At 46.0% G+C, this 24040-nt stretch overlaps 1 protein-coding gene and 1 long non-coding RNA gene across 3 annotated transcripts in view; one reads left to right on the top strand and one right to left on the bottom strand.

The window, feature by feature from the left end:
- The window catches only part of LOC120020249 (matrix metalloproteinase-16-like), a 48020-nt gene that overhangs the window by 2204 nt on the left and 21776 nt on the right, over nt 1-24040 (top strand). The window contains exons 3-5 of the mRNA XM_038963789.1: nt 2005-2121; nt 4449-4615; nt 4732-4869. Coding sequence (XP_038819717.1) covers nt 2005-2121; nt 4449-4615; nt 4732-4869 — 422 coding nt within the window. The remainder of the gene's footprint in view (nt 1-2004; nt 2122-4448; nt 4616-4731; nt 4870-24040) is intronic.
- On the bottom strand, nt 4512-6142 carry LOC120020251. Of its 2 annotated transcripts, none has more exons than XR_005472423.1 (3): nt 5896-6142; nt 4727-4847; nt 4512-4652 (listed from the first exon to the last, which is right to left on the bottom strand). It is a non-coding gene; the product is annotated as an uncharacterized LOC120020251 (long non-coding RNA). The 2 variants fall into 2 exon arrangements; XR_005472422.1 differs by having other exon boundaries at nt 4512-4638.

Below are 24040 nucleotides of genomic sequence, written 5' to 3'. Positions count from 1 at the left end.
ATGGGTTTGAATGTAACTAGATTAGTCATTGAAGCTCTAACCTGGCCAACACAGTCTCACCACTTTTTCTCAGAATGGAAAGAACCATTTCCGTCAACTAGATGTCACATTTTTATGGTCATATATTTACTTTGTTTTGTACTATAATATTTTTTTGTTTCGCTCCCAGAAGTAATATACGGTGCCTTCGGAAAGTATTCAGACCCCTTGACTTTTTCCACGTTTTGTTACGTTACAGCCTTATTCTAAAATTGATTAAAGAAAACATTTTCCTCAGCAATCTACACATAATACCCCATAATGTGTGAGAGCGAAATTACAGTATGATGTTATAATGCTGTTATTGCATCAAAGTGTTGTTTTATGGAATAGAATAGGGTTCTTAGAACACTGTCATCTTGTGTGTTCTTCTGAGTTGGGCGTCTGGGGGTTTAATGCTGATAGTGGATTTATGATGCATTTGGTGATAAAATCTAAAGAAAGCATTCCATAGCATGAGTTAGTGTTTGTGTGCTGGGAGGTACCAGGGTGACGATGGCTCGCTTATGGATAATTATGAGAGGAACCTTGTTATGGGGGTCAGACCCTGGTTTCCATACAATGAGTACAGTCTATACAGCAGATACTGTCTGCTGTGAATTATTAATTTATTTCATATAAAATCCTAACAAATCCTAACCCATTTCACACATCTGTTGTTTGTCATGAACATTCAGGAGGATGTACTTTGCTATAAAATGCTGTGGCTCAAATCCGCTCGTTGGGCTCTCAACTAATCTTCTAAGGGTGGTTCGTCGACCAGCTTTATTATTGCAAAAATGAATCAATGTTATTAATACTTTTTGAATAAAGTAATATCCTGATTGGTGATTGATCTTGTCTCTCCTCATTATTGATTCGAATTTTCATGACAAATGACAAAGCGAAAACATTTAAAAAAAAACATTTTTGCAAAAAAAAAACTGAAATACCTTATTTACATAAGTATTCAGACCCTGTCTGAACCACCAAGTCTCTTCCTAGAGCTGGCCGCCCGGCCAAACTGAGCAATCGGTGGAGAAGGGCCTTGGTCAGGGAGGTGACCAAGAACCCAATGGTCACTCTGACAGAGCTCTAGAGTTCCTCTGTGAAGATGGGAGAGCCTTCCAGAAGGAAAACCATCTCTGCAGCACTCCACCAATCAGGCAAAAGGGAGTGCAACTCAATATTAGGAAGGTGTTCCTAATGTTTTGTACACTCAGTGTATATTATAGTGGGAAGTACTAGTCCCATTGTCCACTTCACTGCAGTATGTAAGGCTGTGTGTTTGGTATTCTAGTTCAGAGTAGTTCTTGATGTGGCATCAGATATAACCAGTCAAACATCCTGTAGGTACACTACATGACCAAAAGTATGTGGTCACTTGCTCGTCGAACATCTCATTCCAAAATCATGGGCATTAATATGGAGTTGGTCCCCCCTTTGCTGCTATAACAGCCTCCACTCTTCCGGGAAGTATTTCCACTTGGGGACTTGCTTCCATTCAGCCACAAGAGCATTAGTGAGGTCGGGCACTGATGTTGCGCGATTAGACCTGGCTCGCCGTCGGCGTTCCAATTCATCCCAAAGGTTTTCGATGGGGTTGAGGTCAGGGCTCTGTGTAGGCCAGGCAAGTTCTTTCACACCGATCTCGACAAACCATTTCTGTATGGACCTCGCTTTGTGCATGGGGGCATTGTCATGCTGAAACAGGAAAGGGCCTTCCCCAAAAGTTGGAAGCACAGAATTGTCTAGAATGTCATTGTATACTGTAGCGTTAAGATTTCCCTTCACTGGAACTAAGGGGCCTAGCCCGAATCATGCAAAACAGCCCCAGACCATTATTCCTCCTCCACCAAACTTTACAGTTGGCACTAAGTATTGGGGCAATTAGCGTTCTCCTGGAATCCGCCAAACCCAAACTGTTATCCTCCTCTTCCCTCCATTGTCCTCTTCTTCTACCTCCACTACTTCCTTTGTTCTTAGTTGGATGAAGAGGCCGAGGTGTGGAAATCCAGACAAACTAAAGGGCATTTCAAGGTCGCGGAAGCGGAGGTACGCACTGACGGGGCAGAAGTGGCAGCGAACACACATCACTTACAGGTGAGAAATGTAGGCCGGCACATGCACGCACACACGCATCACCTACAGGTGAGAGACTCATTCCAGCAGCCTTGACGGTTACCATGACAACCAGCCGTTAGTCAGATTAGCCAAGGGTTATTATAGGGTTCTGTGTTTGTCAGTGTAGTTATTAATTTGTGCTCTCTCTTCATCTCTCTTCCTCCGTGTGTCACATTCCCTCAGCGTTGCCTTAGAGATAGCACATATGGGCACACACGCACACACGCGCACACACACAAACCCACACCCACCCACACGCACACAAACCCACGCGCACACCCGCACACACACACACACACACACACACACACACACACACACACACACACACACACACACACACACACACACACACACACACACACACACACACACACACACACACACACATAGAGGAAGAGTTGTTTGTGTGTGAATAGAAGTTAAGTCAGAGGACAGAATAAAGTGATGTAATGGTTTTCAACTTTCTTCTTCTTTGCATTCCATTGCATTCCTTTGCAGTTATCTTTAATTTCTCCTTTTAAGAGTACCAGAAGACAAACTGCCAAATTTCAATAGCAAGGACGATCGAGGACGAGGACAACTTTTACTTCGTCCATTTCTCTCCAAATTCCTCTATGTAAATCATCCAATAATCGCAACAAAAATATTCAAATTCCCCATCTTATCACGCGTGATTAAGTTTCCACTGTTAATGGGGTCTGAGAGAGCGGGATAAGGGGTGCTGCTCGGCGCGGTGGGAAATTGACAGGTTACAGCCGTAATAGACGATAACACTGTCAATTTATTTAAATCCTTCCTTCCTTCCTGCATGTGAATTGATGAGGCACCTCTTCTAATGGAATGTCAGTCAGCCTGGCTGTCGCTGCTGACTGCACTCTCTACATGAAAATGAGTTGGGGAGAGAAAACGGGGAAGAAGATTCCTCTCGTTCTCTCTCTCTCTCTCTCTCTCTCTCTCTCTCTCTCTCTCTCTCTCTCTCTCTCTCTCTCTCTCTCTCTCTCTCTCTGTCTGCGAGCGACTGATAACGACAGCTGTGTTAAAAGTGCAGTGAAAGCTGCTGGGTTTGTTGGAATAGTTTAACACTGAAACTTTTTCGAGCGTCTCGTCAACCATTTTAGAGAATATTCTCCCCAAGCAATAGTGGGAGGGTGGTTCAGATTTGGACCTACAGTATATGATATGTGGTGCTGTATGTGACGCTGTAGCTATCTCTTTCTTTCTCTATTTAAAATGCTCTGTTTGCGGTGCTGCCTTGTGTTAAAGCTTTGTTGTAGCTTCCCTTCCTGCAATCGAATGACCTCATGGGTGGAATGTTATTAATATATTTTTGAATGTCATAATTAATCTGTCATGCCCTGACCGTAGAGATCCTTTTTATGTCTCTTTTTGGTTGGTCAGGGCGTGAGTTTGGGTGGGCATTCTATGTCTGGTGTTCTATGTTGTCCTTGTTTTGTATTTCTATGTGTTTGGCCTGGTATGGTTCTCAATCAGAGGCAGTTGTCTATCGTTGTCTCTGATTGAGAATCATACTTAGGTAGCCTGTTCCCACCTGTGTTTGTGGGTGGTTGTTTTCTGTTTTGTGTGTTCACCTTACAGGACTGTTCATTTATCGTTTTTGTTGTTTTGTCAAGTGTTTCATATTTTAATTAAATTAATGAACACTTACCACGCTGCACCTTGGTCCTCCTCTCCTTCTCCAGACGACGAGCGTTACATAGTCAACATTCTTTTTTTTTAAATGCTGAAAATCCAGTGTTTCTATGTCAAATGGTTTGTTATGTTTTAGTCTTCTGTGATGTATATAAAGTGTAATATTGGGATGCAAACTCAACATTTAATACATATCTGACATGGTACAGGTGTCTTCTTTTTTTTTAAGCCCATAACCATGTGTGTGTGGTGCACACTTTTGTTTCAAAGTAGATTTGTTTAAGACTACCAAGAAACACTCTGTGTGACCTTGATTTAGCCCACTGCAGTAAAAATTATGAATGATGTGGGTATAATTGTTCCAGTTAGATCAGAATAGGAGTTAACTCTTTCTAAGGAGTAAAATATTTTTCTTATATTACTGTCAATGTCTTATAAAAAAAATGACCAGTAAAATGTTGCTCTCATCTAGCTGGTGGTACCATCCAACCTCCCAATAACCCCCCACCCAGGATGGATCACACAATCTGTTTTCCACTTTTATCATATTCCCTATCCATTTCTCTCCTAACATCAGGTCTTTATTGTAAAACATGTTGTCAATGTAAAGAACACTATGTTCTTAATTGACTCACCCTCTCTTCCTCCCTCAGCATAAAGAACGTCACGCCCAAAGTGGGCTCCAGGGAGACCCACGATGCCATCCGGCGTGCGTTTGACGTGTGGCAGGGGGTGACGCCGCTTCACTTCGAGGCCGTCCCTTACAGCGCCCTGGAGAGCGGCAGGCGTGATGTGGACATCACCATCATCTTCGCCTCAGGTGAGAATTGTATTGAATGGTGCCTGGGAGAGGAAAACTGAAACTATGTCAATGTCGGCCTAATCCCGTTCTCCCAATGTAAACTTTGAAGTTAAATTAAATTGATCTCACCTCAGGTTTCCATGGCGACAGCTCACCCTTCGACGGTGAGGGCGGGTTCCTAGCCCACGCCTACTTTCCGGGCCCTGGGATCGGAGGGGACACCCACTTCGACTCAGACGAACCCTGGACCCTGGGGAACCCCAACCACGATGGTGAGAGATGGAAAGAGGGAGAGGGAGAGAAAGGGGGAAAGAGAAAGAGGGAGTGGAGAGGGGGTGGGGAGGTTTAGAGAGAAAGATTAAAGGAATATAGTTGTGAGAGAATCATATCAAAGACTAACAAGTCCAAAAATGGATACAGTCCAGTGATGTGCGGTGAGGTCGGTGGCTGGGTAGGCACTGGCTATTATCAAAGCCAGATTTACTCACAAATAAACCTTGATGAAGCCCAAATTCATCATATCACAGATAGCTCCAACAGCCAGTGACATAAGCTATTAACCGAAATGAACCAAAAATATCACCAAATGTAAATACCAATGTAGCTAAGATACACAAGCGATAGCCTCCGATGGCAGCATATTTCATATCATCCAACAAAATGACACACTGCTCAACTCAGCCGTAGGCCGATGTAGCGTCCACAGTTACAACTGATGTCACTAAAATACCAATGTATGGACACATTTCATCCGAATAATTTGCAACGCAAACACACACACACACACACACACACACACACACACACACACACACACACACACACACACACACACACACACACACACACACACACACACACACACACACACACACACACACACACACACACACACACATACTGTATATAATAAATAAGGTGTTAACAAAATGTCCATATCAACAATCGAAATGACTGAAAAGTGTCTCATCAAAACGGAATTCTAGCTTGATAAATCAAATGCATCAAAGGAATGTTGTCCGTTAATCAAAACCATAAACAGCTAGACAGCTTTAGGAAATGAAATACATATTAAAGCCCCTAAAGTATAGACAATGGTGAAAATGAGGAAGTAAGCTTTTATTAAAGGTATCTGAGGCTGTGGCCAGGATTCAGCACTGCTGAATAGACAGCGCCTTGGAGTCAACTAATGTCATAGCCTACAGGTTAATTCCTTTGTGCTGAATGGTAAGCAGCACTATTCTCATGTTCAGTCAACAGTAACCTAACTGGCAAAAAAAAAATGCATTTAGACCTACCTTGGCTTGTAAATGAAGACCATTCGTCTGTCCGTCAGGGTGAACCTCTCCGTGGTAGTGTTGTGGAAGTATTATTTATTCCTTTTGAGTTTGAAAGTCAAAGTGAGTCCCTCCACTGTTTTGAAAATGATTTGACACTCTGGGCTGCATTTCACTGACTGTGAGATCACCAAGTTTAACAGTGAATAAATGGAACTTCGGGCACTTTTTCTCTTATCTTGGCCTGCAGCCCATTAAGCTGGGATGCCATCACTGAGGACCCATTGTATGTTTGAGCTACCAGCTTTTCAACTCAGTTGTACTTCCCCAACACTCCCAATACATAATCCGCCAAGGCCGCAGCTCGTTTGTCATCACTCACTAGTGCTGAATGATTAACCAAAATGTTGGTTATTAAACAACTAATTGACCGACGCGCCATTTCTCTAGAGAGAAATCAAATCATTCACGAGAGAAATCAAGTCAAGAACTATGTGGGACGCTGGGCTGAATGGAGTTGGAGTTTTCATTAAGCAAATATTCAACCTAGTTCAGCGCATAAACGTGGTAATTAACTACAATGACCATAATCCATTGTGCCTGTTCTTTCTGGCTCGGACAGAGATAGATACACTATTACACCTGCTACATTAGGTTAGATACACACAGACCACATAGACCACATGAAAGAGGAATGTACACAACAGTGACGAGAGGGATAGAGACAGTTTGTGAAAGTATGCCTTATCTACTTTGAAGAGCTAGTAAAATGATTTAGTCAAACAGCTCTGCAGCATACTTAGGCAGGTTAGCCTAGATAAATAGGATGACTAAAGACAGTACAGTATAGGGAGGACAAAGATACCGTTAGATGGGCTGGCTGGCTGCTATTGCTACTGAAATATTTTTTATGGATGTTTACCAGAAGATACCGACCCTACCTTTATACAGTTGTTTACACTGAGCTGCACTGGGGTCAGAACACAATCATGGTTACTTTACGACACTGTGGAGCCAGCGCGATATATGGGTCGGAAAATCTACCTCAATGTAGGGATGAGATATGCCACTGTACTCCAAATTTGACCTTTATCCACACTGATACATTGAGAACATTGAAACAATAATAACAACAAAGAGGCTAATTGGCTGAGAATGACATTCCAAAATGGCTGCTGTGGCTACTGCTAGAAAGCATAAGGACGAAAAGGGCACTTTTCCGAAATAATAATCGAGCTGAAACCGAAACGACCTCGAAAAGCACTAATCGCTAGGCACTATCCCTCACATCATTCAATTCCCAAAACGCTTCCTTGATTTCGCTTTTAGCCACATAATGAAAAATCACAGAGATCTGAGCTTTGTTTGTAACATCTGTGGTTTCATCTACTTCTACTGCAACAAATGGGGCTACATTAATCTCATCTTCAATGTCCTTTCGAATCATATCAAATCTGCTTCAATCAAATCATTCTGTATTCTGTTTGATAACCAAAAACACAGTGTAAGTTTTTTTTAGCAAAGGTATACAATAACTCCACATAGATGCCACGATTACATAAGCTTGTACTCAAATCAAATCAAATTTTACAACACCTTACAGTGAAATGCTTACTTACAAGCCCTTATCCAACAATGCAGTTTTATGAAAAATATGTGTTAAGTATTATAAGAAATAAAAGTAACAAATAATTAAAGAGCAGCAATAAAATAACAATAGCGAGGCTATATACAGGGGGTACCGGTACAGAGTCAATGTGCGGGGGCACCGGTTAGTCGAGGTAATTTAGGTAATATGTACATACATGTATATAGAGTTAAAGTGACTATGCATAGATAATAAACAGAGAGCCTTATGGCTTGGGGGTATAAGCTGTTGGGAAGCCTTTTGGACCTAGACTTGGCGCTACGGTAACGCTTGTCATGCGGTAACAGAGAGAACAGTCTATGACTAGGGTGGCTGGAGTCATTGACAATTTTTCAGGCCTTCCTCTGACACCGCCTGGTATAGAGGTCCTAGATGACAGGAAGCTTGGCCCCAGTGATGTACTTGGCCGTATGCACTACCCTCTATAGTGCCTTGCGGTCGGAGGCCGAGCAGTTGCCATACCAGGCAGTGATGCAACCAGTCAGGATGCTCTCGATGGTGCAGCTGTAGAACGTTTTGAGGATCTGAGGACCCATGCCAAATCTTTTCAGTCTCCCAAGGGGGAATATGTTTTGTCATGCCCTCTTCACGACTGTCTTGGTGTGCTTGGACCGTGATAGTTTGTTGGTGATGTGAACACCAAGGAACTTGAAGCTCTCCACTACAGCCCCGTAGATGAGAATGGCGCGCTCAGTCCTCCTTTTCCTGTAGTCCATAATCATCTCCTTTGTCTTGATCACATTGAGGGAGAGATTGTTGTCCTGGCACCACACGGCCAGGTCTCTGACCTCCTCCCTATAGGCTGTCTCATCGTTGTCAGTGATCAGGCACTGTTGTATCATCAGCAAACTTAATGATGGTGTTGGAGTCGTGCCTGGCCATGCAGTCATGAGTGAACAGGGAGTACAGGAGGGGACTGAGCACACACCTCTGAGGGGCCCCTGTGTTGAGGATCAGCGTGGCGAATGTGTTGTTACCTACCCTTACCACCTGGGGACGGCCCGTCAGGAAGTCCAGGATCCAGTTGCAGAGGGAGGTTTTAGTCCCAGGTTCCTTAGCTTAGTGGTGAGCTTTGAGGGCACTATGGTGTTGAACGCTGAGCTGTAGTCAATGAAAAGCATTCTCACATACTGTAGGTATTCCTTTTGTCCAGGTGGGAAAGGGCAGTGTGGAGTGCAATAGAGATTGCATCATCTGTGGATCTGTTGGGGCAGTATGCAAATTCGAGTGGGTCTAGGGTTTCTGGGATAATGGTGTTGATGTGGGCCATGACCAGCCTTTCAAAGCACTTCATGGCTGCAGACGTGAGTGCTACGGGTCGGTAGTCATTTAGGCAGGTTGCCTTGGTGTTCTTGGGCACAGGCACTATGGTGGCCTGCTTACAGACTCAAATGTCAGTGAAGACACTTTCCAGTTGGTCAGCGCATGCTCGGAGTACACGTCCTGGTAATCCGTCTGGCCCTGCGGCCTTGTGAATGTTGATCTGTTTAAAGGTCTTACTCACATCAGCTACTGAGAACATGATCACAGTCGTCCGGAACAGCTGATGCTCTCATGCATGTTTCAGTGTTACTTGCCTCGAAGTGAGCATAGAAGTAATTTAGCTTGTCTGGTAGGCTCGTGTCACTGGGCAGCTCACGTCACTGGGCAGCTCGCGGCTGTGCTTCTCTTTGTAGTCTGTAATAGTTTGCAAGCTTTGCCACACCCGACGCGCGTCGGAGCTGGTGTTATACGATTCAATCTTAGTCCTGTATTGACCCTTTGCCTGTTTCATGGTTCGTCGGAGGGCATAGTGGGATTTCTTATAAGCTTCCGGGGTTAGAGTCCCACTCTTTGAAACTAGCAGCTCTACCCTTCAGCTCAGTGCGGATGTTGCCTGTAATTCATGGCTTCTGGTTGGGGTATGTGCGTACAGTCACTGTGGGGACGACGTCATCGATGCACTTATTGATGAAGCCAGTGACTGATGTGGTGTACTCCTCAATGCCATCGGAAGAATCCCGGAACATATTCCAGTCTGTGCTAGCAAAACAGTCCTGTAGCTTAGCATCTGCTTCATCTGACCCCTTTTTTATTGACCGAGTCACTGATGCTACCTGCTACTGGGGCGGCAGGTAGCCTAGTGGTTAGAGTGTTGGGCCAGTAACTGAAATGTTGTTGGATCAAATCCCTGAGCTGACAAGGTAAAAATATGTTGTTCTGTCACAGAACAAGGCAGTTAACCTGCTGTTCCCTGGTAGGCTGTCATTGTAAATAAGAATTTGTTCTTAAATTTGTTCTTAACTGACTTGCCTAGTTAAATATTTTTGTTGTTGTTTTTGCTTGTCAGCCGGAATCAGGAGCATAGAATTAGGGTCAGATTTGCCAAATGGAGGGCGAGGGAGAGGCTTTGTATGCGTGTCTGTGTGTGGAGTAAAGGTGGTCTATAGTTTTTTTCCCTCTGGTTGCACATTTAACATGCTGGTAGAAATTAGGTAAAACAGATTTGAGTTTCCCTGCATTAACCCCGGCCAATAGGAGCGCCGCCTCTGGGTGAGCGGCTTATGGCCGTATACAGCTCATTGAGTGCGGTCTTAGTGCCAGCATCGGTTTGTGGTGGTAAATAGACAGCTACAAAGAATATAGATGAAAAGTCTCTTGGTAAATAGTGTGGTCTACAGCTTATCATGAGATACTCTACCTCAGGCGAGCAAAACCTTGAGACTTCCTTAGATATCGTGCACCAGCTGTTGTTTACAAATATACATAGACAGGCTCCCCTTGTCTTTACCAGAGGCTACTGTTCTTTCCTGCTGATACAGTGTATAACCTGCCAGCTGTATGTTATTCATGTCGTCGTTCAGCCACGACTCGGTGAAACATAAGATATTACAGTTTTGAATGTCCCATTGGTAGGATATACGTGCTTGTAGTTCGTCTATTTTATTATCCAATGATTGTATGTTGGCTAATAGGACCGATGTTAAAGGCAAATTACCAACTCGTGGTCGGATTCTTACAAGGTACCCTGACCTTCGTCTTCGATATCTCCGTCTCTTTCTCCTGGGAATGACGGGGATGAGGGCCTCGGGTGTCTGGAGTAAATCCCTCTCGTCCGACTCATTAAAGAAAAATTGTCTTTCAATACAAGGTGAGTAATTGTTGTCCTGATTTCTTGAAGCTCTTTTTGGTCAGAAGAGATTGTGGTAGAAACATTATGTGCAAAATAAGTTACAAATAACGCGAAAAAACACACAATAGCACAATTGGTTAGGAGACTGTAAAATGGCAGCCATTCTCTCCGGCGCCATCATTACTGCAAAATGTTAACTCTTGTTTCCCTAGGTAGCATGTTGCTTTAATAAGGTCCTTCAAAATCTCACAGTTTTCCTTTACCTTAGCATTGTGGATGGTCACTAGCATTGTGGATGGTCACTTGTTGTTTTTGCCCATCATTTAACGCCAGATCGATCACGTGTTCTCAAAAGTTTTTAGGGTAATCTGGTGTTGGATGTGCGATGCCTACTTTTCGTGTTTGTTGAGGGCATTGGTCAGGTTGTTGAGGTTGCAGTAGCCGCCTTCCACCCAAACGTTGTCCCCGGTTGAGAAGAGCAGGCAGGAGAAAGAGTACAGGCGGCTTCTAGTAGCCACACAGCCACTCTTCTATTTCACACCACTTCTGTTTAAACGTTCGTATGATTTTCTGTCCCTTCCTCTGATGAAATTCAGTAAGTGCAGGTGTTGGTCTCCCTCTCTGAATTATATCAAGTTTTCGTTGGAAATCTAAGTCTTTTCATAGTCCCCAAATCCAGAAAAAAAATCTAGAAAGCGGACAGTATTATATAGAGCCATTATTGCATGGAACTCCCTTCGATTTCATATTGCTCAAATGAACAGCAAACCTGGTTGAAAAAATGTTATAAACAACACACGGCACAACTCCTCCCCTATTTGACCTCAATATTTTGTGTGTACTATATGTATTGATATATAGCTATGAGTGACATTTTTAAATGTATAGTATGTAGTTCTGTCCTTGAGCTGGTCTTGTCTATTAATGTTCTGTATTATGCCATGTTTAATGTTTGGTGTGGACGCCAGGAAGAGAAGCTGCTACTTTCGCAACAGCTAATGGGGATGCTAATAAAATACCTAATACATACAGTAACTTGGAAGTTTTTTGAGGTACAATAGTGTCCATTTTGCCATGTTGTTTTTGCTAGCTAGCTTCGTTCAGTTTAAGGGATGCACGCGCCAAATTATGTAGACATGCCCAAATGTGCAGCGCTTTCCCACACAACATGTTTAGGCAACATGCAAAATATGAAATCCACTCAATGCAACGAATGTCAGCTAGGCAAAGCAGTGAGTCCTACCCTGACCCTGTCCGTTAGCAGTGACTGGAATCATGAACGGCCGTGTGCATCAATTTGAATGGATTTTAAAGGATGGGAAGGAAGGAATGCATACCGTGGCGTCTTTCCTGAGGTTTTGATGCAGTTTTTGCACATTTTGGGATTTTGAGCTTAAAAACCACCAGAATCACTGAGAAAAGACATTTGATTTAAAAAAAAATATTACCATTTTCTATATAATTGTATTTTTTATTAGGCTTTTCATAACAGCTTTTTTTATTACACTGCCTACCTTGACTGCACGTCACTGATACAGTCTGCATTTCAACAGGCTGCATTGTATTGCACCACACCCTGCTGTTATCAGATATAAACCCTCACATTTTTATTCTGTTATGGTCAGGGAGTGTATTGTACTGTAGCTGCAGGGCAGGGTGGAGTGGGGATCCAGCCTACAGCCCTAGAGAGCTGCAGCTTGAAGAGGGTAATCAGATCCCTCTCTCAGCCCTGTCAGCCTCCATCCATCCACCGTCAGACAGCACTTTACTTTAATTACCCTGCTGCCAGCCTGCTCTGCTCTGGCTGCCGTTAGTACTGCCTGCGGAACAGCACATCTAGAGGGCTGTCAGGCAGCATTAACTGGCACAACACTGCCACTTAGATAGGCAGTCCCCTCCTAGGCCGCCTGCCTGTCAGTGTGAAAAGGGCAATAGCAGCCAGTGTTTTGTTTGTTTCTTGGTTCAGCTTTTGGTCCTGTAGCCCCCTATCACTTCTCCTCAGTTGCTTCTTGTTATTATCTCTGATTCAGATTTCTCTCTACATGTTGTTTAAAATCATGGCTACCCATACAGAATAGACTCTGGTTCAATCCTTTGCCTCAGCTTGTGTGTGTAAATCAATGACTGTAAAACAGAGCTGTCAAATAAGGGTTTAGCTGCATGTTAAGAATTGGTTAATGGGTTTTCACAGTGGTGTATGTAATCGTGAATGTTGTATGTTGACGTGTGCTAATGGTGGCCTGGTCTGTCCCCTGGGTATTATTATGGGCTGTAGTTGATGGAGGAGGAGGAGGAGGCCATGTCTTGTGGTGGCTAGTTCTGTAGGAGAGATGGAGTGGGGTGGGGGTGAATGGGAGGAGGCAGAGTGTATGCCTGTAGGGTTGCCTACTTATTTTACCCCCGAAAAATGAGAGAGAGAGAGAACAGAACATTGTACAAATGGCAGCGACATGCTGAATTGTGAGTACAACTTACATTTTAATATTCAAATTGGCAATACAAACTAAAATACAATAAACAACAGTTATAGGCAAAAAAAAGAATGTTCATCGTCAACTGTTCAGCAGGTGAACCATGGCTGGGATGGCGCTGCAACAGAAATGCTCAGTCCTGCAGTGGATCAGTTCCAGTTTAGTTGAGGAGCGGGTCTGATATAGGCTCACAGACAATCTTTGAGGTGGGAGCATATGAAGGTAGGGACCGGATTTAAGAAGTGATCTTGCGAAGGATCTTGAGAGACTTTCCCTGCGAGTGTGAAGTGATGGTAGGCCCAGATTTGTGCATGCATCTGAGTAGGAAGTGTTGTCTGTGCCAATGATGATACGAATTGCTGTACTCTGTACTCTGTCAATGGCATCGGCTTGTCCCTTGTTTAGCCCTGCATGCCACACTGGGCCAGCACATTCAACCACTGGACAGATGCAGGTGGTAAATATCGTTACCAGGTTAAGGAAGTCAAAGTGCTTCAGGTGTCGGAGGAGGAACAAACGTTGGCTGGCCTTTCACAGATGTTCTCTACCTGTGTTGATTTTAGATTTCATTGGATGTAGATTCCTAGGATCTTGATAAGCTCAACCCTCTGGACTTTTGTGTTGTTTATAGACAGGGGTGGTATTACGGGTGGTGACTTGATGAAGTGCACATGGAGCACGTTGCACTTTTTGGGGTGCAGAACCATGTGGCTCCCCACTGACTACTTCTCCAGGTCAACCAGTTCCTCTGGTATCTAATAAATTAAGGTCATCCAAAAACTGCAGTTTGCCTGGTTGCACTGTTGATATATTCAATAACAATCAGTGGGCCGAGCAGAGTTCATTGAGGTACAGTAGGCCACAAGATATACTGACACTATCCGACAGCACACCATGATACCTCACCACCTGGTGTCTATTCGAGAGGAAGTTGCCTGTCCACCTGGCGGGTGATGGGCTAAGCCCAAGCTCGGTATTACATCCTGGTGATGATGAGGTTGTGGCATACATGGTTGAAGGCTTTGCTGTAGTCGGTGGTCACCAGGGAGCAGATGGAACCATTCTTATCATAGGACTTTAATAGTTCATTGGTTAGATCCACCAGACAGTGTGGTTGATTGGCTTTGTAGACATCCATATTGTTGGGTGTCAATTTGGGGTAGGATGTCACTGAGAGCCCCTTCAGTGATAAAGCTCTCAGCTACTTTGCTCACTAGAGAGGTTAGTGGCTTGGTTTTCTGATATATATTTCTGTAGACTTCCCAGGGTTGGACCTCTGGAGCAAGGTGTGCTGGTAAAAAGGAGGGCAGCAGTGCTGAGTTGGTTGGGTGGTAGGGACTGTGCTAATTTTGATAGTGCTTTGTTGATTTCATTTGCTGTTTGTTTTCTGTCACCTGGTCTAAGACCCTCTATGTGGAAGGTTGCCTGACTTCTGAGAGGTTGGTTAAGCCATTGATGTTCTTATGCCACTGGGCGGGATCTTGCTTGTTGACGGCTTGGATCTTATCTCTATATAATGTCTCTTTCTCAGCTAGTTGTGTAGATAGGAGGGTCTGATGCTAATGTGTTGCCTGTGCTCCTGGCTCTTTGTGCTCCTGGCTGGAGTAGATATGGAGTAGATATCATGTTGTAAAGAGCAGCCATCGCCCTGGGACATCTTCACCCAGCTAGCACATAATGTTCTGAGAACCATATGTTTTTTAGAGCTTGGTGAGAGCATGGTTGTCCTATGGTTATTTTGCATACAACCTTCCCACAAGTTTCTGGGAATGGTACAGGATAGTTGCTCAAATTGTTCCAAGAAAGTTAAAGGCCCAGGCGTTTTTATATCAATATCAAATCATTCCTGGGTAACAGAGTGTGGTGTCAGCGAAACAACCTCTCACTCAACGTCAACAAAACAAAGGAGATGATTGTGGACTTCAGGAAACAGCAGAGGGAGCACCCTCCTATCAACATCGACGGGACCGCGGTGGAGAAGGTGTAAAGTTTTAAGTTCCTCGGCGTACACATCACGGACAAACTGAAATGGTCCACCCACACAGATAGTGTGGTGAAGAAGGTGCAACAGCACCTCTTCAACCTCAGGAGGCTGAAGAAATTTGGCTTGTCACCTAAAACCCTCAAACTTTTACAGATGCACAATTGAGAGCATCCTGTCGGGCTGCATCACCGTATGGTACGACAACTGCACCGCCCACAACCGCAAGGCTCTCCAGAGGGTGGTGCAGTCTGCACAACGCATCACAAGGGGGTAAACTACCTACCCTCCAGGACACCTACAGCACCCGATGTCACAGGAAGGCCACAAAGATCATCAAGGACAATAACCATCCGAGCCACTGCCTGTTCACCCCGATTCCATCCAGAAGGCGAGGTCAGTACAGCTGCATCAAAGAGACTGAATCAAAGAGACTGAAAAACAGCTTCTATCTCAAGGCACTCAGACTGTTAAATAGCCATCATTAACGTAGAGAGGCTGCTGCCTACATACAGACTTGAAATCATTGGCCACTTTAATAAATGGATCACTCGTCACTTTAATAATGCCACTTTAATAATGTTTACATATATTGCATTATTCATCTCATATGTACACTACCGTTCAAAAGTTTGGGGTCACTTAGAATTTCCTTGTTTATGAAAGAAAAGCACATTTTTGGGTCCATTAAAATAACATCAAATTGATCAGAAATACAGTGTAGACATTGTTAATGTTGTAAATGACTATTGTAGCTGGAAACGGCTGATTTTTTATGGAATATCTACGTTGGCATACAGAGGCCCATTATCAGCAACCATCCCTCCTGTGTTCCAATGGCACGTTGTGTTAGCTAATCCAAGTTTATAATTTTGAAAGGCTAATTGATCATTAGAAAACCCTTTTGCAATTATGTTAGCACAGCTGAAAACTGTTGTCCTAGAAGGCCAGCATCCCGGAGTCACCTCTTCACTGTTGACGTTGAGACTGGTGTTTTGCGGGTACTATTTAATGAAGCTGCCAGTTGAGGACTTGTGAGGCGTCTGTTTCTCAAACTAGACACTCTAATGTACTTGTCCACTTGCTCAGTTGTGCACCGGGGCCTCCCACTCCTCTTTCTATTCTGGTTAGAGCCAGTTTGCGCTGTTCTGTGAAGGGAGTAGTACACAGCGTTGTACGAGATCTTCAGTTTCTTGGCAATTTCTCGCATGGAATAGCCTTCATTTCTCAGAACAAGAATAGACTGATGAGTTTCAGATGAAAGTTCTTTGTTTCTAGCCATTTTGAGCCTGTAATCGAACCCACAAATGCTGATGCTCCAGATACTCAACTAGTCTAAAGGCCAGTTTTATTGCTTCTTTAATCAGGACAGCAGTTTTCAGCTTTGCTAACATAATTGCAAAAGGGTTTTCTAATGATCAATTAGCCTTTCAAAATGATTAACTTGGATTAGCTAACACAACGTGCCATTGGAACACAGGAGTGATGGTTGCTGATAATGGGCCTCTGTACGCCTATGTAGATATTCCATTAAATAATCTGCTATTTCCAGCTACAATAGTCATTTACAACATTAACAATGTCTACACTGTATTTCTGATCAATTCTATGTTATTTTAATGGACAAAAAAATTTGCTTTTCTTTCAAAAACAAGGAAATTCTAAGTGACCCCAAACTTTTGAACGGTAGTGTATATACGGTATTTTATACCATCTATTGCATCTTGCCTATGCCGCTCTGTCATTGCTCATCCATATAAACTCAGCAAAAAAAGAAACGTCCTCTCACTTTCAACTGAGTTTATTTTCAGCAAACTTAACATGTGTAAATATTTGTATGAACATAACAAGATTCAACAACTGAGACATAAACTGAACAAGTTCCACAGACATGAGACTAACAGAAATTGAATAATGTGTCTCTGAACAAAGGGGGGTCAAAATCAAAAGTAACAGTCAGTATCTGGTGTGGCCACCAGCTGCATTAAGTATTGCAGTGCATCTCCTCCTCATGGACTGCACCAGATTTGCCAGTTCTTGCTGTGAGATGTTACCCCACTCTTCCACCTAGGCACCTGCAAGTTCCTGGACATTTCTGGGGGGAATGGCCCTAGCCCTCACCCTCTGTAACGGCAGTCTACTTCGTCCTCCTCCTCAGACGAGGAGAGGCGAGAAGGATCAGAGGACCAATACGCAGCGTGGTAATTTTCCATAATGAATTTAATCAACACAAAACAATACACTATACAAAATAACAAAAGAACATACCGTCACAGTCCTAGCTGGTGCAGAACACAAACACAGAGACAGGAAATAACCACCCACAATCCCCAACACAAAACAAGCCACCTATATATGATTCTCAATCAGGGACAACGATTGACAGCTGTCTCTGATTGAGAACCATATTAGGCTGAACACAGAAACAGACGAACTAGACACACAACATAGAATACCCACCCCAACTCACGCCCTGACCAACTAAACACATACAAAACAACAGAAAACAGGTCAGGAACGTGACAGAACCCCCCCCTCAAGGTGCGAACTCCGGGCGCACCCCTAAAACTCAAGGGGAGGGTCTGGGTGGGCATCTGCCCGCGGTGGCGGCTCCGGCGGTGGACGAGGACACCACTCCACCACTGTCTTTGTCCCCCTTCTTAGCGTCCTTTGAGTGGCGACCCTCGCCCCCGACCATGGTCCAGGAACCTTCACCAAGGCCCCTCCTAAATAGAGGAGACAACTCAGGACCGAGAGGTAGCTCAGGACAGAGAGGTAGCTCAGGACAGAGAGGTAGCTCAGGACAGAGAGGTAGCTTAGGACAGAGAGGTAGCTTAGGACAGAGGGACAACTCTGGACTAATGGCAGCTCCGGACTGAGTGGCAGCTCCGGACTGAGTGGCAGCTCCGGACTGAGTGGCAGCTCCGGACTGGGTGGCAGCTCATGACTGGGTGGCAGCTCATGACTGTAGGGCAGCTCATGACTGTAGGGCAGCTCATGACTGGAGGGCAGCTCATGACTGGAGGGCAGCTCATGACTGTAGGGCAGCTCATGACTGTAGGGCAGCTCATGACTGTAGGGCAGCTCATGACTGGAGGGCAGCTCATGACTGTAGGGCAGCTCATGACTGCAGGGCAGCTCATGACTGAAGGGCAGCTCATGACTGAAGGGCAGCTCATGACTGAAGGGCAGCTCTGGCAGCTCCTGACTGGCTGGCGGCTCTGGCAGCTCCTGACTGGCTGGCGGCTCTGGCAGCTCCTGACTGGCTGGCGGCTTTGGCGGCTCCTGACTGGCTGGCGGCTCTGGCGGCTCCTGACTGGCTGGCGGCTCTGGCGGCTCCTGACTGGCTGGCGGCTCTGGCGGCTCCTGACTGACGGACGGCTCTAGCGGCTCCTGACTGACGGACGGCTCTAATGGCTCGGGACAGACGGGCGGCTCTGGCGGCTCCTGACTGGCTGGCGGCTCTGGCGGCTCCTGACTGACGGACGGCTCTAGCGGCTCCTGACTGACGGACGGCTCTAATGGCTCGGGACAGACGGGCGGCTCTGAAGGCTCGTGGCAGACGGATGGCTCAGACGGCGCTGGGCAGACGGATGGCTCAGACGGCGCTGGGCAGACGGATGGCTCAGACGGCGCTGGGCAGACGGATGGCTCAGACGGCGCTGGGCAGACGGATGGCTCAGACGGCGCTGGGCAGACAGGCAGCTCAGACGGTGCTGGGCAGACGAGCAGTACAGGTGGCGTTGGGCAGACGGCCGACTCTGACCTGCTGAGGCGCACAGTAGGCCTGGTGCGTGGTGCCGGAACTGGTGGTACCGGACTGGAGACACGCACCTCAGGGCGAGTGCGGGGAGAAGGAACAGGGCACACTGGACTCTCGATGCGCACTATAGGCCTGGTGCGTGGTACCGGAACTGGAGGTACCGGGCTGAGGGCACGCACCTCAGGGCGAGTGCGGGGAGAAGGAACAGTGCGTACAGGGCTCTGGAGACGCACAGGAGGCTTGGTGCGTGGTGCCGGAACTGGTGGTACTGGGCTGGAGACACGCACCACAGGGAGAGTGCGTGGAGGAGGAACAGGGCTCTGGAGACGCACTGGAAGCCTGGTGCGTGGTGTAGGCACTGGTGGTACTGGGCTGGGGCGGGAAAGTGGCGCCGGATATACCGGACCGTGCAGGCGTACTGGCTCCCTTGAGCACTGAGCCTGCCCAACCTTACCTGGTTGAATGCTCCCCGTAGCCCGTCCAATGCGGGGAGGTGGAATAACCCGCACTGGGCTGTGTAGGCGAACCGGGGACACCATTCGTAAGGCTGGTGCCATGTACACCGGCCCGAGGAGACGTACTGGAGGCCAGATATGTTGAGCCGGCTTCATGGCACTTGGCTCAATGCTCAATCTAGCCCGCCCAGTGCGGGGAGGTGGAATAACCCGCACCGGGCTATGCACACGTACAGGAGACACCGTACGCTCTTCCGCATAACACGGTGTCTGCCCGTACTCCCGCTCTCCACGGTAAGCATGGGAAGTGGGCGCAGGTTTCCTACCTGCCTTCGCCACACTACCCTTTAGCCCCCCCCCCCCCCCCCCCCCCAATAAATTTTTGGGTGAGCCTCTCGGGCTTCCAGCCGCTCTGCCTTGCTAGCGCCTCATAATGCCGCCTCTCCGCTTTAGATGCCTCCAGCTCCGCTTTGGGGCGGCGACACTCCTCTGGCTCTGCCCAGGGTCCTTCTCCGTCCAGAATCTCCTCCCATGTCCATTCCTCCTTGTACCACTGCTGCTGTCGTTGCTGCCCGTTGCCACGCTGCTTGGTCCGGGTTAGGTGGGTGGTTCTGTAACGGCAGTCTACTTCGTCCTCCTCCTCAGACGAGGAGAGGCGAGAAGGATCAGAGGACCAATACGCAGCGTGGTAATTTTCCATAATGAATTTAATCAACACAAAACAATACACTATACAAAATAACAAAAGAACATACCGTCACAGTCCTAGCTGGTGCAGAACACAAACACAGAGACAGGAAATAACCACCCACAATCCCCAACACAAAACAAGCCACCTATATATCCACCTCTGGCCTGCTCGCCTCCCTACCACTGAGGAAGTACAGTTCCCGCTCAGCCCAGTCAAAACTGTTCGCTGCTCTGGCACCCCAATGGTGGAACAAACTCCCTCACGACGCCAGGACAGCGGAGTCAATCACCACCTTCCGGAGACACCTGAAACCCCACCTCTTTAAGGAATACCTAGGATAGGATAAAGTAATCCTTCTGACCCCCCCCCCCCCCTTAAAAGATTTAGATGCACTATTGTAAAGTGGCTGTTCCACTGGATGTCATAAGGTGAATGCACCAATTTGTAAGTCGCTCTGGATAAGAGCGTCTGCTAAATGACTTAAATGTTAAATGTAAATGATATATGATTCTCAATCAGGGACAACGATTGACAGCTGTCTCTGATTGAGAACCATATTAGGCTGAACACAGAAACAGACGAACTAGACACACAACATAGAATACCCACCCCAACTCACGCCCTGACCAACTAAACACATACAAAACAACAGAAAACAGGTCAGGAACGTGACACCCTCCGATCCAACAGGTCCCAAACGTGCTCAATGGGATTGAGATCCGGGCTATTCGCTGGCCATGGCAGAACACTGAGATTTCCACACGGAGGCTCTACGACTGTAGCCTATTGCCACTTGTAATGACTTGTGATTGGCCAACAACAAGCTACACGTGTCACGCTCCACTTTTGTGAAGAGCGAGAGCAACAGATTAAATTAGACCATTTCTCTCTCTCTACTGCAGCAGTTGCGTTCGGATCTATACGGGCCCTTCCGGACAAGTCAGTTAAAATTACACATACTCCAGACCCATGACTAGTAACGTGGAGTCAAGCACATATATCTGTGGTCCTGCTGCTGTGTGTGTGTGTGCGCGCGCCCGTGTGTTGTGTAACAGGACATGAATGTTCCAATGCCCTGGGCAGGGACACTCTTCTCCGTAAGCTGTGGCTCCCTATAGACACATAATATGCCCTTCACGTTTCCCAGCCTCAATAACCTCATTCTAACCTTGCCGTTCATAATAGAGTTGAATCCCCAGGTGAAAAACACGAAACCGTATGAATTATAGCCCTATAGACTATAGTAAATGTCAGCAGTGTGATTAACATGATACACTTCTGTAGAATTCAACTGGAAATGAGCCAGTTTCGTAGGTGTGTGTGTCGTAGTTAGCACATAACCTTCTGAGAACCATATGTTTCTAAGAGCTTGGTGAGAATTTGGTTGTCCTATGGTTATTTTGCATGCAACTTTCCCACAAAGTTCTGAGAATGGTGCAGGATACCCAGCTTTTACTTTTCTTTTTCAGTTTCTCAGGTGGGAATTTCAATATTTTCAACATAACGTTTTCGACAGGTTTCCTCACGGTTCAATTTAAAGTCATGTTCTCAGAACGTTCAGAAAACATTAAGAAACAACATTCTTCTGTGGGAATTTCAGTACTTCAGAAGAATGTTTTCTGCAGGTTTCCTCATAGTTCTATTTAATGTCATGTTCTCAGAACATTAAGAGAACTTTCCATAAAAACCACAAGAACATTAGTAGCATTCAAGGAACTTTCTAACAATGTTATTTAAAACCATATGCACTGAGTGTACAAAATATTAGGAACACGCTCCTAATATTGAGCTGCACCCCCTTTTGCCCTCACAACAGCCTAAATTATTCGGGGCATGGACTCTACAAGGTGTCGAAAGCATTCCAAAGGGATGCTGGCCCATGTTGACTCCAATGCTTGTGTCAAGTTGGGTGGATGTCCTTTGGGTGGTGGACCATTCTTGATACACATGGGAAACTATTGAGTGTGAAAATCCCAGCAGTGTTGCAGTTCTTAACAAACTCAAACCGGTGCACCTGGTACCTACTACCATATCACGTTCAAATGCACTTAAATTTTTTGTCTTGCCCATTCACCCTCTGAATGCCACACATACACAATCAATCCCTGTCTTAATTGTCTCAAGGCTTAAAAAAGCTTCTTTAAACTGTCTATTCCCCTTCAGTTTTTCCCCTTAAACTGTCTACTCCCCTTTAGTGCTCAGTTTGCACCGGGGCCTCCGACTCCTCTTTCTATTCTGGTTAGGGCCAGTTTGCACTGTTCTGTGAAGGAAGTAGTACACAGCGTTGTACGAGATTGTCACACCCTGACCATAGAGAGCCTTTTTATTCTCTATTTTGGTTAGGTCAGGGTGTTACTAGGGTGGGTACTCTAGTTTTTGTATTTCTATGTTGGCCTGGTATAGTTCCCAATCAGAGGCAGCTGTCTATCGTTGTCTTTGATTGGGGATCATATTTAGGCAGCCTTTTGCCACCTGTTGTGTGTGGGATCTTGTTTTTGTGTAGTGCCTGTGAACACTGCATTTAAATCAAATCAAATGTATTTATATAGCCCTTCTTACATCAGCTGATATCTCAAAGTGCTGTACAGAAACCCAGCCTAAAACAGCAAGCAATGCAAGTGTAGAAGCACGGTGGCTAGGAAAAACTCCCTAGAAAGGCCAAAACCTAGGAAGAAACCTAGAGAGGAACCAGGCTATGAGGGGTGGCCAGTCCTCTTCTGGCTGTGCCGGGTGGAGATTATAACAGAACATGGCCAAGATGTTCAAATGTTCATAAATGAACAGCATGGTCAAATAATAATAATCACAGTAGTTGTCGAGGGTGCAACAAGTCAGCACCTCAGGAGTAAATGTCAGTTGGCTTTTCATAGCCGATCATTAAGAGTATCTCTACCGCTCCTGCTGTCTAGAGAGTTGAAAACAGCAGGTCTGGGACAGGTAGCACATCCGGTGAACAGGCCAGGGTTCCATAGCCGCTGGCAGAACAGTTGAAACTGGAGCAGCAGCACGGCCAGGTGGACTGGGGACAGCAAGGAGTCATCATGCCAGGTAGTCCTGAGGCATGGTCCTAGGGCTCAGGTCCTCAGAGAGAGAGAAAGAAAGAGAGAATTAGAGAGAGCATACTTAAATTCACACAGGACACCGGATAAGACAGGAGAAGTACTCCAGATATAACAAACTGACCCTAGCCCCCCGACACATAAACTACTGCAGCATAAATACTGGAGGCTGAGACAGAAGGGGTCAGGAGACACTGTGGCCCCATCCGATGATACCCCCGGACAGGGCCAAACAGGAAGGACCCCACCCACTTTGCCAAAGCACAGCCCCCACACCACTAGAGGGATACCTTCAACCACCAACTTACCATCCTGAGACAAGGCCAAGTATAGCCCACAAAGATCTCCGCCACGGCACAACCTAAGGGGGGGCGCCAACCCAGACAGGAAGATCACGTCAGTGACTCAACCCACTCAAGTTACGCACCCCTCCTAGGGACGGCATGAAAGCGCACCAGTAAGCCAGTGACTCAGCCCCTGTAATAGGGTTAGAGGCAGAGAATCCCAGTGGAGAGAGGGGAACTGGCCAGGCAGAGACAGCAAGGGCGGTTCGTTGCTCCAGAGCCTTTTCGTTCACCTTCACACTCCTGGGCCAGACTACACTCAATTATATGACCCACTGAAGAGATGAGTCTTCAGTAAAGACTTAAAGGTTGAGACTGAGTCTGCGTCTCTCACATGGGTAGGCAGACCATTCCATAAAAATGGAGCTCTATAGGAGAAAGCCCTGCCTCCAGCTGTTTGCTTAGAAATTCTAGGGACAATTAGGAGGCCTGCGTCTTGTGACCGTAGCGTACGTGTAGGTATGTACGGCAGGACCAAATCGGAAAGATAGGTAGGCGCAAGCCCATGTAATGCTTTGTAGGTTAGCAGTAAAACCTTGAAATCAGCCCTTACCTTAACAGGAAGCCAGTGTAGGGAGGCTAGCACTGGAGTAATATGATCAAATTTTTTGGTTCTTGTCAGGATTCTAGCAGCCGTATTTA

Source organism: Salvelinus namaycush, chromosome 25 (assembly GCF_016432855.1).
Source record: "Salvelinus namaycush isolate Seneca chromosome 25, SaNama_1.0, whole genome shotgun sequence".
Taxonomy (NCBI): domain Eukaryota; kingdom Metazoa; phylum Chordata; class Actinopteri; order Salmoniformes; family Salmonidae; genus Salvelinus; species Salvelinus namaycush.
Note: the sequence above shows the minus strand (reverse complement) of the source record. Positions and strands in the feature narration are given on the sequence as shown.